This window comes from Medicago truncatula, chromosome 2, assembly GCF_003473485.1.
Source record: "Medicago truncatula cultivar Jemalong A17 chromosome 2, MtrunA17r5.0-ANR, whole genome shotgun sequence".
NCBI classification, from domain to species: Eukaryota; Viridiplantae; Streptophyta; class Magnoliopsida; order Fabales; family Fabaceae; genus Medicago; species Medicago truncatula.
The window spans coordinates 34,035,781-34,050,179 of NC_053043.1; the positions used below are offsets into that span (position 1 = coordinate 34,035,781).

Below are 14,399 nucleotides of genomic sequence, written 5' to 3' on the forward strand. Positions count from 1 at the left end.
GCTAAATATTTTATATTATTTTTAAGATGAAAAAAACCGTTGCATTTTTAGCTAAATATTGTGAGAGATGTAGGCTCTATAATGAGTTGGCGCACCCAAAATTTGCTAGTGTGTAGCAGTTAGAATAAAAAAAGGGTGCTGAGTATGTATAAAGTATAACCTACAAATAAATAAATAAATAAAAATCAGCCATATAAGGGGATTCATTTAAGTTACAAAGAAGATATCATGGAACAACATTTGTACACTGAGATGTAAATGTAATATATATTTTCCATGTCTTCTTTCAAAAAAATAAATATATTTTCCATGTCTCATTTTAAATGAAAAATAAAGTACAAATATATTGTCAAATAAAGTCAAAAGTAAGGTAAAATTTCACAAATAAGATTCTCCACTTTCAATAACATTAGATTTTCCTTTTATCATTGATTTTAATTTAAAACCACAACCTCCTTAACAATCCTATCGTTATTTTTATAAGACACATGACAGGATTTACTATTAGTATGGTTGTTGGAGATGAAAATATTCCAATTTAATCACAATTAATCCAAAACAATAATATAAAGCAAAGATGCAGAGATAAATTAGGTGAGCTCAGAATGTTTGGAAAGTAGATATAGCCTTTTGCCATTCAAATACTTTTTGGTGGCTCTATTGCGTTTGTTTGGCGGTGTCAACGGGTGTATCAGGATGTGCTCCCCATTCAGTCCATGATCCATCATAAACCGGAACATCGGTCTTTCCAAGACGATGAAGACCCTGTAACAAAAAAAAGTCAAAATCAAAATGTAAAATAACGAAATTTCCCAATATATCAAAGTATTTACACAATAAGCACTTGTGTGACTGTTCGAGTGAATTTATGAAAACAAGTTATGACTTGTTCATAAGCTGTTTTCAGCTTATTTCCATAACTTTTCCAAGAAAGCTTATGAAAATTGCTTATAGTTTATATGAAAACAATTGGACTTTATTTTATCTTGTGTAACCAAAATAGCTTATTCATATGCGCTTATGCTATAAACTGCAAATTAAGTTGTTTATCCAAACAGGCCAGTTCCTATGGAAAAGATTAGGGAAGAGACGGAGATACCAGTGCAAGAATGCATGCAGTTACTCCAGTTCCACACGAAGTCACAACCGGGCTTTCCAAAGAGATACCTGCAAGTCAAAGGGAACATGTGACGGTAGAATTCAGGAACTAAATGACTCAGCAATATTAAAATCTATAGAAAGATGTTCAAACCTTCTTGATCAAACCGCTTCTTAAGATCGTCTGCTGGTAACAATGTCTGTGAACCATCTAACATCTACAGGTAAAAGACGTTTGGCATTGATAAAATAGTTTGGCAATCACATACACGCATAATGTAACAATATACTGAAGAGTTCTTAATAACAATAACGATATCAGACAGGTTGATACAACTCGATCAGAGTTGAGATAAGAATGTATGACTTGTATTGATATAATGGACTTGATGATATGCTGTACCTGGGAAAAGGGAATGCATTTGCTGCCAGGTACATGACCACTTCTGATTCCCTTTCTGGGCTCTGGTGCAATTCCATCAAACCTGTCAGGATAAAATCTTCACAAATCCAAGAACCATATATCTAAAACTAAATTGAGTACGAAATTGAAAAACACATTTTTCATGGGCAGAATGGTCATCCTATCAGTCTACAAGTAAGGTTCTCGGTGATCATTTCTTTCTCCCAACGGAACTCATGATACCCTATTCACTCTTCCTTACTCCTTATGTAATTAACTCTCCCCAAAAAAGATCATTTCCCTCTCTCTCTCTCTTGCCAAGTCAGCCTTCCCACTATTCTTAAACCGTTTTCTATGATGCACTAACACGAACACCAGGCACGAAAGCGACACGTAGACACCGATAATGACTTAAGAAAGTAGAAATGATTGTATGTGATTACAACTTACAAGTGTCACTGTCATGTTGGTGTCCATTGTCCAACAACACCAACACGTGTCAGACCCTCAGACACGCCTTCAGTCTAAAGTTTTGTTGTTCTAAAGACTGTTTCCTATAGTAGACTTGCCATATTTTGGGCCTTCCCTCCACATTAGGTGCCACTTGGACCAGGTCATCTACACGGTCCCTATCATCTAGTGTGTGCACAACCCTGCACAGTTTCACAGTTCATGCACGCACCTCATAGTTCACAGCACTCTGATCCTGTGTGCTGTCGCAATTCACTGGTCTGTTTTTCTATTAACTTGACCATCGTAGTTTTTTCTATTGATTACATAACTTACTAAGATTTGGTGTTGCACTGTTTCACCATATGCTCATAATTGACTTTTGTCGTCATTCAATTTCCTTGTTGATTACGCCTTAGATTGACTGTGATTGCTTGCATAGATTATTACTTTTGAGAATCAATCCTGAAAACGTTTTTCAATTTTGGATTTTTTATTTGAGGACCGCTATCAATGGTAAAGCGCTGCCATTGATGGAGGATAGCAGGTTATGGCGGCCAGCAAAAAACCATATAAACCTGGCATTACGGCTTATCATGAACATAATAGGTGTTGCGGCTTATGGCAGCAGGCACAAAAAGTGGAGTCATATAGCACCATGTCACCACCATGGTGGCAATTTGACAGCACTTATTTTTGTATATATATAGTAAAAATTAATAATCTTTATAACTATATTTTCAGTATACCAACCATCATGTTATAGCATTTCCGGATTGATAACTAAGTTACATGGCAATCATATATGATGTCAAAGCATAAAACCAAGAGGGAATGTAGATCACCTGGGTTTTCCTCGAGCATCTACGTGTTGGTGAGATTTTTCCTCTATATTTTTTGTTACCTATTAGGAAAAGGAAACAGAAAAAATAAGGTAGCATTCAATTAACAATACATCTACATAACTGATTAATATTCTTGAACCACCAACATTGTTAATATAATTCAATCAATTGCTGAAGTGATTGAAACAGGATTAACAGCCACATTATGAAAACGGAACTTATTCTGTCACAATACAGTTGCATCTTCAGCAATCACAAGACATACATATTCATAAATTACATTTGAAATAACACTAGCAATGCAACCAACCTGTTCCAGGTTCCAAACAAGTTGTGGCTGAAATTTAGTCTCAAATGTGATTGGACCAACCTGAAAAACAAAAAATGTACATGCAAGAAGCAACACGTTAACTTATAAAATAAAAATGCCAAGTGCAACTCCAAGTAAAGGAAAAAAATATCATGAATAAAAAAGATGGATAGTGCCCAAACTCACTGCTTGTCCCTGATATACTTTCTCTATTGCCTCACTTGCAGCACTGGCTTTAAGAATAGCATCACTTGAAGCACTAGATTCAACATCATAACCAGATGCACGCCATCTTGGCAGGCCACCATCTAAGACCCAAACTCTGTCATGCCCAAACACTCGGAACATCCTGTTAATCAGTGAACACAGAACAAAGGTATTAATGAAACTACAAAGAAAATTCAACAAGATTACAGTCCAATATTATTTTATTTTTTTTTGTTTTTGCACCACACCATGGCTTACCACCAAACACGAGCTGCACTAAATATTCCCTTGCCATCATAAACAACTAAGTCGTCTTTGTTCTGTATGCCAAGAGCAGAAACAGCAGCAGCAAAAGCTTCCTCTGATGGCAACATGTGTGGCAACTGATCAATGAATAAGATTCAGCGTTCACAATTTCACATTTTAACCAAGAATAATCTATCAAATAATCAGATAACCATTAAGAATGCTCACATAACAAATAAACAATACTCTTAAATGTTAAACTACTATCCATCTAAAGGAAGCAGGACTGTCAGTCATCATTCTTTTATGCACTCCCTGAAATTGAAAAATATTCTTGAGACTTCCCTAGCAGCAAGGTGAATAGATATTTAAGTTTTGCTTAAATTGTTTTACTCCATCTGCTTGCTATTTTTATTCTAATCATCTAAGCTAGGGTTTCATGAAAGAAAACGTAAACTGAGTTTTATCTAAATTATGTTACTGCTAACATAATCATCTAAATTATTGCTCTGTGTATAATACAACTAACATAATCATCCAGAGAAGTGTATGCTCTAACATTTATAAATAGTATGATTGATTAGAAGATTACTAAGAAGATATGAAAACAAGAATCTAATATAAGAACTGTTTCAACAAAAAAGTATATATAAAAAAAATCAAAATAATAAAATGGAGATAAGCTCACATTTGTAGTTCGATCTGCTATTCCATCTACATCAAAGAAAAGGGCCCCAGGAATGTGAGCAACCTGTCGCACATGATATTACACAAAAGGAACATTAATTAAAAATGAAGTACATGTAAGAGAACATATTGAGGCAATGCCATATATCATCCAATTGTTCAGAACTTTAATGTCAATACCTGATACTCCTGAATTGGATTCCTCTGCTCATCTGGCATGTACCAGGATGCATCCACCACCTGCATAGAATAGACAACGTAAGTATTAATGATCTAGAAATAAATCATACTAAATTTACGCCAATTACAGCAAGTTGACTGTATGACTGTTTTATAAGCATTTAGACAAAAACAAAGTTTACAAGATATGTAGCACCAACACTTTAAGTTCAAGGCATAGTCACATAAATGAGAAGTAATATTTAAACTAATTTCATTTGGCATGGGAAGTGAAAAGTCACGGTCACTATTACCAAAAAAAATAAAAAATACCAGAGAAAATGAAAAATAAATATAAATATTTGAACTAATTTCAATTAGAATGGGAAGTGATAAGTCACTGGCTCCCAACTGTACAGCAGCGTGCGTGGCTTTCAGTACACTGAAGTATCAGATGTATGCTCCTCTATTTATAAACTTTTCCTATCAATGTTTTACTATATGACCGATGTAGGACATTTTCAGCTACTATATTTCTATCTTTGACAAATATTTTATATTTTCACAAGTATTACGAACCGATGCATGCCGAAGCTCTATACCCCCATATGTACTGAATTATTTTCATGTCGCGTACCCGTACCCGTACCGCGTACCAACGCGAATTGCGTATTATGTGACTATGGTTCAAGGTTTGTCTAAGTGTCCAACATGTGTCAATGTCCGAGACGTGTCAGTGTCTGACACTCATACTGGTTACACTCAATCTCTTCCACTTTCTCAAATTATAATCGGTGTCTATGTTAATGTCAGTATTGCATCCGATGTCCATGCCGTGTCTGTGTCGGTGCTTCATGGATTACAAGTTGGCGGCACTAAATGGCAGGAAGTGCTGGCTTTGCAAATTTTGCTAGATGTTACTAATGCACTCATATTCTTGAAATAATGAAATTCACTAACATATATATTATATGGTGATTGAACAAGTGTCCAGATCTATAATTACCAAGTGATCAAAAGAACAGGGCTTTATGTTTATAAATCATATACATAGCACAACAATAGCAGAGTTCTTCCGTCATTAAATAATAAAAGATCTCAAGCGGAATTTCATTTCCCAGATCTGATCAAATTAGCAAACCTAACTATCTATGGGGGATTGTTGGTAAAACTCTCGGCTTCTACCTTTTCATTAATGTAAACAAAATTGCATTTAGAATTCAATAAATAACTTCCAGACATATGTGCAATGTTCCACAACCAATAAAAAAAATAGCATAAATAACAAAATTTGTAATTTACAAATGCTAAGAATAAAAACTATGTAAGTGTGCTATTTAGGCACCAATAAAAGCATTAAGGCAAGTACCTTAATAGCAGGCTCCTTCAGGTTATCATAAAGCCAATCCACAGAAACAACTGGCTCATTTGAAGGTGCAGACCGTGTTGAATATGTAGCTGTTCTGCTAACTATTGACGAAGCCATACAAGGAGACCAACCAGTCGACTTGGTATTTACGGCTGTAGAGGTTGGAACAGCTCGTATAGAGAACAGCCGCTTCTGCATGTCGAAGAGAAATTATACAATATGATCGTGTCAAAAGAACAAACAAAAAAGCCTGAGATCAATAAGACGATAACTTTATGGTCAAACAAAGGACAACAGTATAGACTGCAAGAGAAAAAGTTCTCTGGTTCACAATAACAAATTGAATGAAACACTTTTCACTTGCTTCTACCAAATTTTTACACACAAAAATAGCATCATGTCCGGTACTTGCACCCTAAAAATAAATATTCCAGTGCTGTCAATCGAGATTTTGTGGAAAACAGCGGTAAAATTCTGCTATGTTGTAGCCACTATTTGACAACACTTTGTACTAAATCGCATATCACAAAACAATAGTAGTTTATTCAAATTCCGCTACAATATGGCCACTATTTGACAGCACTAAAATATTCAATTACAAACAACTGTATCTCAGAGACTAACCACCACTTTTATCAAATAATCAACAATTCACTCATAGAACCAATACAAAGAAATTGGATTCATTATATTAACAGTCCATAAGTGCGTCTACAAACTCTGAATCACGGATGCCTCTTAAATTAGGTGTGTCCATGTGTCTGACACCAACACATATGTTTACACTAATACACTTTACATTCAATAAATTCATTTTCTCAAATCATTACCACTGTCGACGTATTCATGTCAGAGTCATATCCAGTGTCCGTGTATGTGTTTCGTATCTTACAAAGGCTAATAATTGTAGTATTCCCAGTGATGACAAACTAGTATCGTCACTAGAATTAATCCCCCACCAGATGTTTCACTCAAATCAGTTGTATTAACAATGTCCTTTCCTTGGAAACAAGCATGCAAAACACCCAACAATCCATATAACCAATAACAAATGTATTACAAACTTCTTTTTATGCTACTACTAGTACTAGTGTGTTAATAAACTTTGGTTCAACACTAAAAGACACAAAAATTGCCACAGAACTAAGTCAAACCTCTGTAGCACTCAAACCTCTGTAGCACCGACACTTCTGATGGAAGACATATCTGGTGTCCGACACTAACAAATGTGATAACGTTCAATTAATTCAATTTTTTTAATTTGTTTACCAAGTGTTTGTGCCAGTGCTTCATAGAGTCAAACAAGTATATCATCACTCAACTGATCAATCAAGAACCTAAAACCCAAAACACACAATCTGGGCCACCTTATATTTCAATTCCAACACTTAAAAATCAAAACTTTACAACCAAAGAAAAAACCCAAAATCTATAAAGCCACAAAATTGAAGTAAAAAAAATACCCAGATGAAAATTGAGGGATTCTTACATTGAAGAAAGAAGAGAGAATTGGTGGGTTGTGAGAGAAAAAGGAAGAAGTGTGAATCGAGCGAGGGCGTAAAAGAATCTTTGTGAAAAGGGACGAAGCCATTAAAAGGAGTGGCCTCCGATAACTCGAACAAGAGTCGCAGGTTGTTCCAAAATCGAAATTTTAATTAAAAATTAAAAATCAAAAGAAGCATCAATTAAGTGAGTGTGTGTGATGTGATGCAGCAAAGGTGTCACTGTTTTTGTTTTGTTCTGTTGATCATCGTTTTTAAGTGTAACGTTTTGTAAAAGTTATAGTATTTTGATTTGATATGAGTGAATAGACAAATTCATCCTTAAATTTGTTAGAACATCTACAATAATCGATATTCTTGAGGTCTTAAACGGCAAAAGTTATGGTCCATAAGGATGCACCATACATAAGCAAATCACAACCATTGGATCTTGTAATAATCCTAGGGTGGGGAGCTCAGCTCACACTTTCACAACGTTCTCACTGCTCCGCTCAATATTCTCACGGCTCCGCTTAACTCACACACTCTCTCCGACGTGCTCACTGCTCGGACCTGCTCACCGCTCCGACGTGCTCACCCTTTCTCGCCGCTGCGACGTGGTTTCACCGACGAGGTCACGGCGACGTGATTTGACCGGCGTGTTTGCACGGATTTCACTCCTTGCTCGCACTCCGACGTGATTTCGTACTGCATTTTGAAGAGGTAATCATGTATATGATTTAGGTTTTGATTCAAATTTCTGATTTAGGTTTTGATTCCAATTTCTGATTTCCAATTTCTTAGGTAAAGGAACAATTTAGCAATTGGATAAGGATTCAAATTTCTGATAAGGATTCAAATTTCTGATTTAGGTGTTGATTCAAAATTTCTGATTTTGAAGAGGTAATCAATGTAAACTTCATTTAGCAATGGTATTTTTTAGGAACAATTAAATAAGAAGGTTTTCGTCTCTATGAAAAGGTCAAAGTTGAAGGAAAATACCCCTTTCTTCTTTCTTATTTTGATGAATAATAACTTTGTTATCCTTGAGAAATTATCGCCCCAAACGATGAACATTGAAATGTTATTTTTTAAAACTCCAATTTCTGTGTTGTTATGCTCTTGCTTTTAGTGAAATTTCGGGTACTTTCATGTGACATTGATTTTCACAAGTGTTGGAATACTTTCAGTTCCATATGCATTAAGCCTCAGGAGGATGGTTAAGTTTAGCACTTTTATTTTCTATTGCAGCAGCAACAATTTACACAGGCATACTAACGAAAAGATGCATGGAAAAAAAATTCAAACATTAAAACATATCCTGACATAGGTGAACTTGCATTTGGAAAAATAGGAAGATTAATAGTATCAATATCAATGTACACAGAGCTATACTTGGTTTCAATTGGATTCTTGATTCTAGAAGGTGATAATTTGAGTAATTTATTCCCAATTGAAGAGTTTCAAGTATTTGGATTATCAATTGGTGTAAAGAAATTCTTTATGATATTGGTTGCAGTGATTATCTTGCCAACAATTTGGTTAGATAATTTGAGTCTTCTTTCTTATGTATCTACAAGTGGTGTGTCTGCTTCTGGTGTTATTATTTTGTCGATATCATGGACAACATCATTTGATGGAATTGGTATTCATCAAAAGGGTGATATTGTAAATTGCCAATTCACCGATGCTTCTTATTATTCATTACTAAAATATGTTGTAATCATCATGTTGTTATGTTTTCAGTTTCACAACTTTGTTCTCATTTGTGAGTTAAACTCACTTGTTGTTCCAATTTCATTAGATTTCGAGTTTACAAGCGAGTAACCTTGAAATTGCTATCTAAATATAATCATTGAATCGTACAGGGGCTTCTTATGTCAACATGTTTTGAATATCTTGGAGTTCTTAGGTGGTTATGTGCAATATCATTTTTTGAAGACAATACTTGGACAATATGTTTTAAAGCGTTGGACTAGAGATGTGCGTCCGTCTGTTGATAAGCTGAAATTTACCATCAATGTTGGGACTGAAAACACCACTCAAGCACAACGATATCAACAAGTTTGTGATGTTACCTTTCAGCTTTCTACACGTTTTTGTGCAGATCCGGAGGCATCTGAAATTTTTCTCAACGATGTTCTTGAAGCTGGGAAAAAGGGAGAGGAGTTGCTTCTTTCTAAAGGTATTCGTCCAGACCCATCTTCCGTGACGCCATCAAAGTCTTCAAAAGTAGCTGCTGTCGATGAACCATCTGCTGGGGTGAAGTCCACTACACCAAAGTTCAAAGAAAGACCAAATCCAATTAAGTCAAAGAAGCGACTTAAAAGTGATTATGAAAAAGCTAGAGAAAGGCAGAAATTCCTTATAAATCGGAAGAAACAAAAGAAAGATGATGAAGCTTTAAAAAAAAGCGGTCACTGATTGATTGTTTTTATGTTATAAGTTTGTAATAGATTTTATCAGGAATATTTTGATATGATCTATTGGAAATTATACATTTCATATTCTTTATTGTTATGTATTGATGATTATATGTTGTTACAAAACCACTAGACAATTAGTTTGGTTTCACATAGAACACTATCAAAACCATTAAACCATACTTATGGTTTCAGTAATATTTTTTATTTAAAACCATTTAAAAATAATGATTTTCATTATTATTTTATTTTATTTACCATTTGACAATTATTTTTCTTCCAATTGAGTCAAAGAAGCGACTTAAAAGTGATTATGAAAATGCTAGAGAAAGGCAATCGGAAGAAACAAATTCCAATTCTCAAATCCATACTTTGTGCAACCTTGCCATTCTTCCCATGCTTTCTAGTTTTGGACCAATCTTTGAAACATTCCATTTCGGTATTGCCACCATCCCATTCAGCAAGAAACTTCATGCAAAAGACTCCACAACTGTCTTTATCACATTGATTAGGCATCTTTGGTGTTTTCCACTTGAATGTGCTAAACTGGAAAGACATTGTGATTTTTCTTTTCTTATACAATTCTGTCACAAATGCTTTCACCTCCTTCAGTCACACATCAAACATCTTCTTGTACACAATCTCTTCGCCATTCTTCATGTTCAATGTCTCTCCTTTCAAGCTGTTCAGGAATTGAAATTTTTGGCTCTTGAGATTCACAACGAAGCATACATAATGAAAACCCGGATCTCCAATTAGTGCTGGCGTCATTATCTATTTCATCAGTAGAACAATCAACACCATATAAGTCAAACAATCAATATGTAGAAATCTTCAAAATTATATAAGAACTGAGTCTTTGCCCTTAGCCTCTTTTGTTTTTTGCTTCTTATTTTTATCACCATCAGTGACATTCATGCCCTCCTCTTCCATCTGTGTTAGTCCAATACTGAATGATGGCAATGACTCTAGCTCTTTAGTTTTTTTCACCTGCATGAGCAAAGAAAACCATTAAATACATCTAATGGTTTTGGAGTACAACTCACCAAAACCATTTCCACAGCACAATGGTTTTGGTGTTAAGAACATTGAATTAGTGGGTACATGTATCAATGAAATGAGTTTCTTAGGAAATGGTTTCTTGTCAAAAGCAAAATGTATTTCTAAGTACAGAAACCATTTCCCAAGCAGAAAATAGTGCAAAGTTAAAAATATATTCATACTAATGTATTTCTTCAAAACCACGTTAAATAAATCATCACATAGAACTGCCTAGTTACACAAATCAATAATTTGCATTTTGTTTAGTTTTCTGCATATATGGAAGTTGGAACTGTATTAATAAACTCACTTATTCAAGCCATTTCATTCATTCTGTTTTTGAGCCACTTAGCAATGACTTTATTGTGATATATTGTTTGTTACTAGTTAAACTCAGGTCATCTTTACAGGTCAAGTAAATGATTAAAACTTGAGTGTATTTTTGAAATCAATTAAAAGAATATGGTTCTGCAATGTCTCTAACAGAACTGGGTACCTAGTTGCTATACTCAACTAAAACTCTTGCTAGCATGGTTCTTGTGAAATCAATGAGAAGATCAATTTGAACAAGAAAAACTATAACATGTCAAGCCTACTAACTGGATTTATCATATCATGATCAACACTGATGCAACTCCATTATTAGGTGGTACATGGAATCAATCAGAACTAAAAGGGTTTGGATTGAGCAAAGAGAGTATGTTGTTTGCCTATTATGTAGCAGCGGCCAGCATATTTGAGCCTGAGAGGTCTCTAGAGAGACTTGCATGGGCAAAAACAACAGCTTTGCTGCAAATACTGGAGTCGAATTTCAAAGATGAAGAAACTAGGAATGCTTTTGTAGACCAGTTCAATAAATGCATTAATGGAGGAAACTACTCAGACGAGTAAACAACATATCTTTCTAACAATTATTGTGTATGCTTATTAATGCGTGTCTTAAAATTTGAGTTGTGTCTAATTCATGAAGTTAGTAGTTACCATATATCTGGCATATCTAGTAATAATATTTTATATTTGAACATTGGTTAATAGCTCTCTGTAGACGTTAAATTTCATCACTGATGCAACAAAATATGTTTTAGATATGCATGTGTAATTTGTTGCAGGGGGTTAGACGAGAACAAGAGAGAGGAAAAACTCATGGGAGTTAAGAACAAAATATTGGGATGCTTTTCATAGATATGAGTTAAGATCATATACCTTAGGTATACTAGTCTTATGTCTCAGTCTTTGCTTTGCATTTTCCTCATCTGAACTTCCTTCATTCTTTTCTTTGCTTTTAGCCTCTTCTTTTCGCTCCTCCTCCAATTGTTCTTCATTCTCTTGTTTCTTTCTTTTACTCATCTTTATGTGCTGTTTTTTTTCTTTGCCCTTAGCCTCTTTTGTTTTTTGCTTCTTATTTTTATCATCAGCAGTGACATTCCTTTTCTCCTCTTCCATTTGTGTTAGTCCAATACTGAATGATGGCAATGACTCTATCTCTTTAGTTTTTTTCACCTGCATGAGCAAAGAAAACCATTAAAACTTGAGTGTATTTTTGAAATCAATTAAAAGAATATGGTTCTGCAATGTCTCTAACAGAACCGGGTACCTAGTTGCTAAACTCAGGTCATCATTCAGATTTGTAGAGAAAAACATTGGGATGTATGTGCATGTTCATCGACCATACATCATTAACAATGCATGTTCATCGAATCTTCTTAACAATGCATCTTTACCTTTCTATATAAGGAGAAAATATTCAGATTTGTAGAGAAACACATGTTCATCGACCATACATCATTAACAATGCATCTTTACCTTCCTATATAAGGAGAAAATATTCTCATAGTTGCTACAGCAAAAGTAACTGGTTCTTGAAATCTTTTTTGTCCCTAAGTAGTATTAGTATTAGTACAGGTAAAAAGGTTGTTTATCCTTGCATTGTGATGGCAACAAAAAGTAGCAATGAGACCAAATCTCATAATGTGAAAGCTTTAGTGACGTTGAAGCAAAGTGATGGTGGTCTCATAAAGAATATTGTTACTGGTATTGTTGGTAACAAACACTTAGTTTTGGAGCTGGTTAGTGCTGAACTTGATCCAAGTAAGTTTAATTTTATTGCTTCCATTGTCCTTTGCAGTAACATCAAAACCATGGTTTATTTATCTTTTAATAACATTTTGTTTATAAAACATGAATATGTATGTATACAAAACTCTGGAGCACAACACCATTCATTGTTACTAGTAAATTGTCAAATCATGTCAAAACTTAAATTGTCACATATGAACCACTTCCTTCCAACACACACACCATTCTTGTTAATTTTTTTATGTTTGTGTGTGTGTATGTGTTGCTATGCTAACAAAGTCCCTAAAACAAAAGTTGTCACATAAAATGGTTTCAGAGTAAAACTTACAAAAACCATTTACACAGCATATTGGTTTTCAGAGTTGATTTTCCAGAAATTAAACCAATTCGAAATTAAACATTATGAAACCATTTCCAGAAATTAAACAAATCAACACTATGAAACCATTTGCAAAAATTAAACCAATTCGAAATTAAACAGTGAATTTAGGGTTACAGATGAAACCTGTTTTGTTTTCATCATTTCCATCTGTTTTGCGGCGATGATGATGAAGATGATGAATGCGGTTATGGTGAATGCGATTTCCAGCTATGGAAGTTTGTTTCCGACGTGATTTGCAGTGGTGGAAGTTTGCGACGTGATTGTTACCGTTCCGACGTGGTTTGCTTCCGGTGGTGAATGTTGTTTCCGACGTGAATGCGGTTATGGTGAATGCGGTTTCCAGTGGTGGAACGGTTTCCGGCGTGATTTGCGGTGGTGGAAGTTTGGTCGTGTTTGTTACCGTTTGTTGGAAGACGGTGATGTGTGTTGTTTTGTCTTGTTTGCTTGCATGGTGTAGGAAGCAATTCTTTTGGGATGTAGGAAACAATTCTATTGGGCTAGGTGCATAATGGGCTGGATTAATGCAGGCTTATGCATGGTGCATAAGTTAGGCTTATGCATGATAACCACGACAAAAGTTATGGTGCATAAGCCATAACTTATGCACCATGCATAAGTACTTGTCAACCATCAGATCATGCTTAATCTAACGTTTCACAGCTCACATCTCACACCCACACTTTGATTGCAGAAAATCATTCTTGCTCGCACGCGTTTTCGCAATCAACTACTCCGATGTGACTTTGCTTTCCCTGACCCTTGCTCCGACGTCGTTTTCCGGCAAGGTCACGGCGACTCAACTGCTCCGACTTGATTCCTCCGACGTTGCTCTCTTGCTCGCGCTGGAACTTGCTCCGACGTGGTTTTCCGGCTAGATCACGACGTTACTCAACTGCTCCGACGTTTCTCCGACTCAATTGCTCCGACATTTCTCTCTTGCTCGCGCTTACGCTAGCTCCGACGTGGTTTTCCGGCTAGGTCACGACCTGATTTCACCGGCATTCACCCTTGCTCGCTGCTCCGGTTAGCTTTCAATTATATATTTATTTCGTTCATCTTCTATTATGAACTTGATTCTGGTGGTTTTCAATTAATTCTTAGATGTTTTGGTTGCTTACAGAATTGATTCTTACCACAAATTTGTAGCTTTTGATTTTTATGCACAAATTTATAGTTCAACTGACTCACTCAAAATTTATATGAAAATTTGTAGCTTTTGATT

At 35.2% G+C, this 14,399-nt stretch overlaps 2 protein-coding genes across 2 annotated transcripts; both read right to left on the reverse strand.

The window, feature by feature from the left end:
* Nucleotides 1-354: 354 nt before the first annotated feature.
* Nucleotides 355-7,506, reverse strand: LOC25486951 (thiosulfate/3-mercaptopyruvate sulfurtransferase 2). Its single transcript, XM_013608783.3, has 12 exons — nucleotides 7,264-7,506; nucleotides 5,775-5,966; nucleotides 4,427-4,486; nucleotides 4,248-4,310; nucleotides 3,572-3,696; nucleotides 3,293-3,455; nucleotides 3,107-3,166; nucleotides 2,797-2,855; nucleotides 1,502-1,583; nucleotides 1,253-1,316; nucleotides 1,100-1,167; nucleotides 355-765 (listed from the first exon to the last, which is right to left on the reverse strand). Exons 1-12 carry the CDS (start codon nucleotides 7,363-7,365, stop codon nucleotides 658-660), a joined length of 1,146 nt encoding a protein of 381 aa, XP_013464237.1. The 5' UTR covers nucleotides 7,366-7,506; the 3' UTR covers nucleotides 355-657.
* Nucleotides 7,507-10,297: 2,791 nt separating this feature from the next.
* Nucleotides 10,298-12,162, reverse strand: LOC112419414 (UPF0329 protein ECU05_1680/ECU11_0050-like). The gene is made up of 3 exons (XM_024777068.1): nucleotides 11,923-12,162; nucleotides 10,581-10,668; nucleotides 10,298-10,452 (listed from the first exon to the last, which is right to left on the reverse strand). Exons 1-3 carry the CDS (start codon nucleotides 12,160-12,162, stop codon nucleotides 10,298-10,300), a joined length of 483 nt encoding a protein of 160 aa, XP_024632836.1.
* Nucleotides 12,163-14,399: the final 2,237 nt, after the last annotated feature.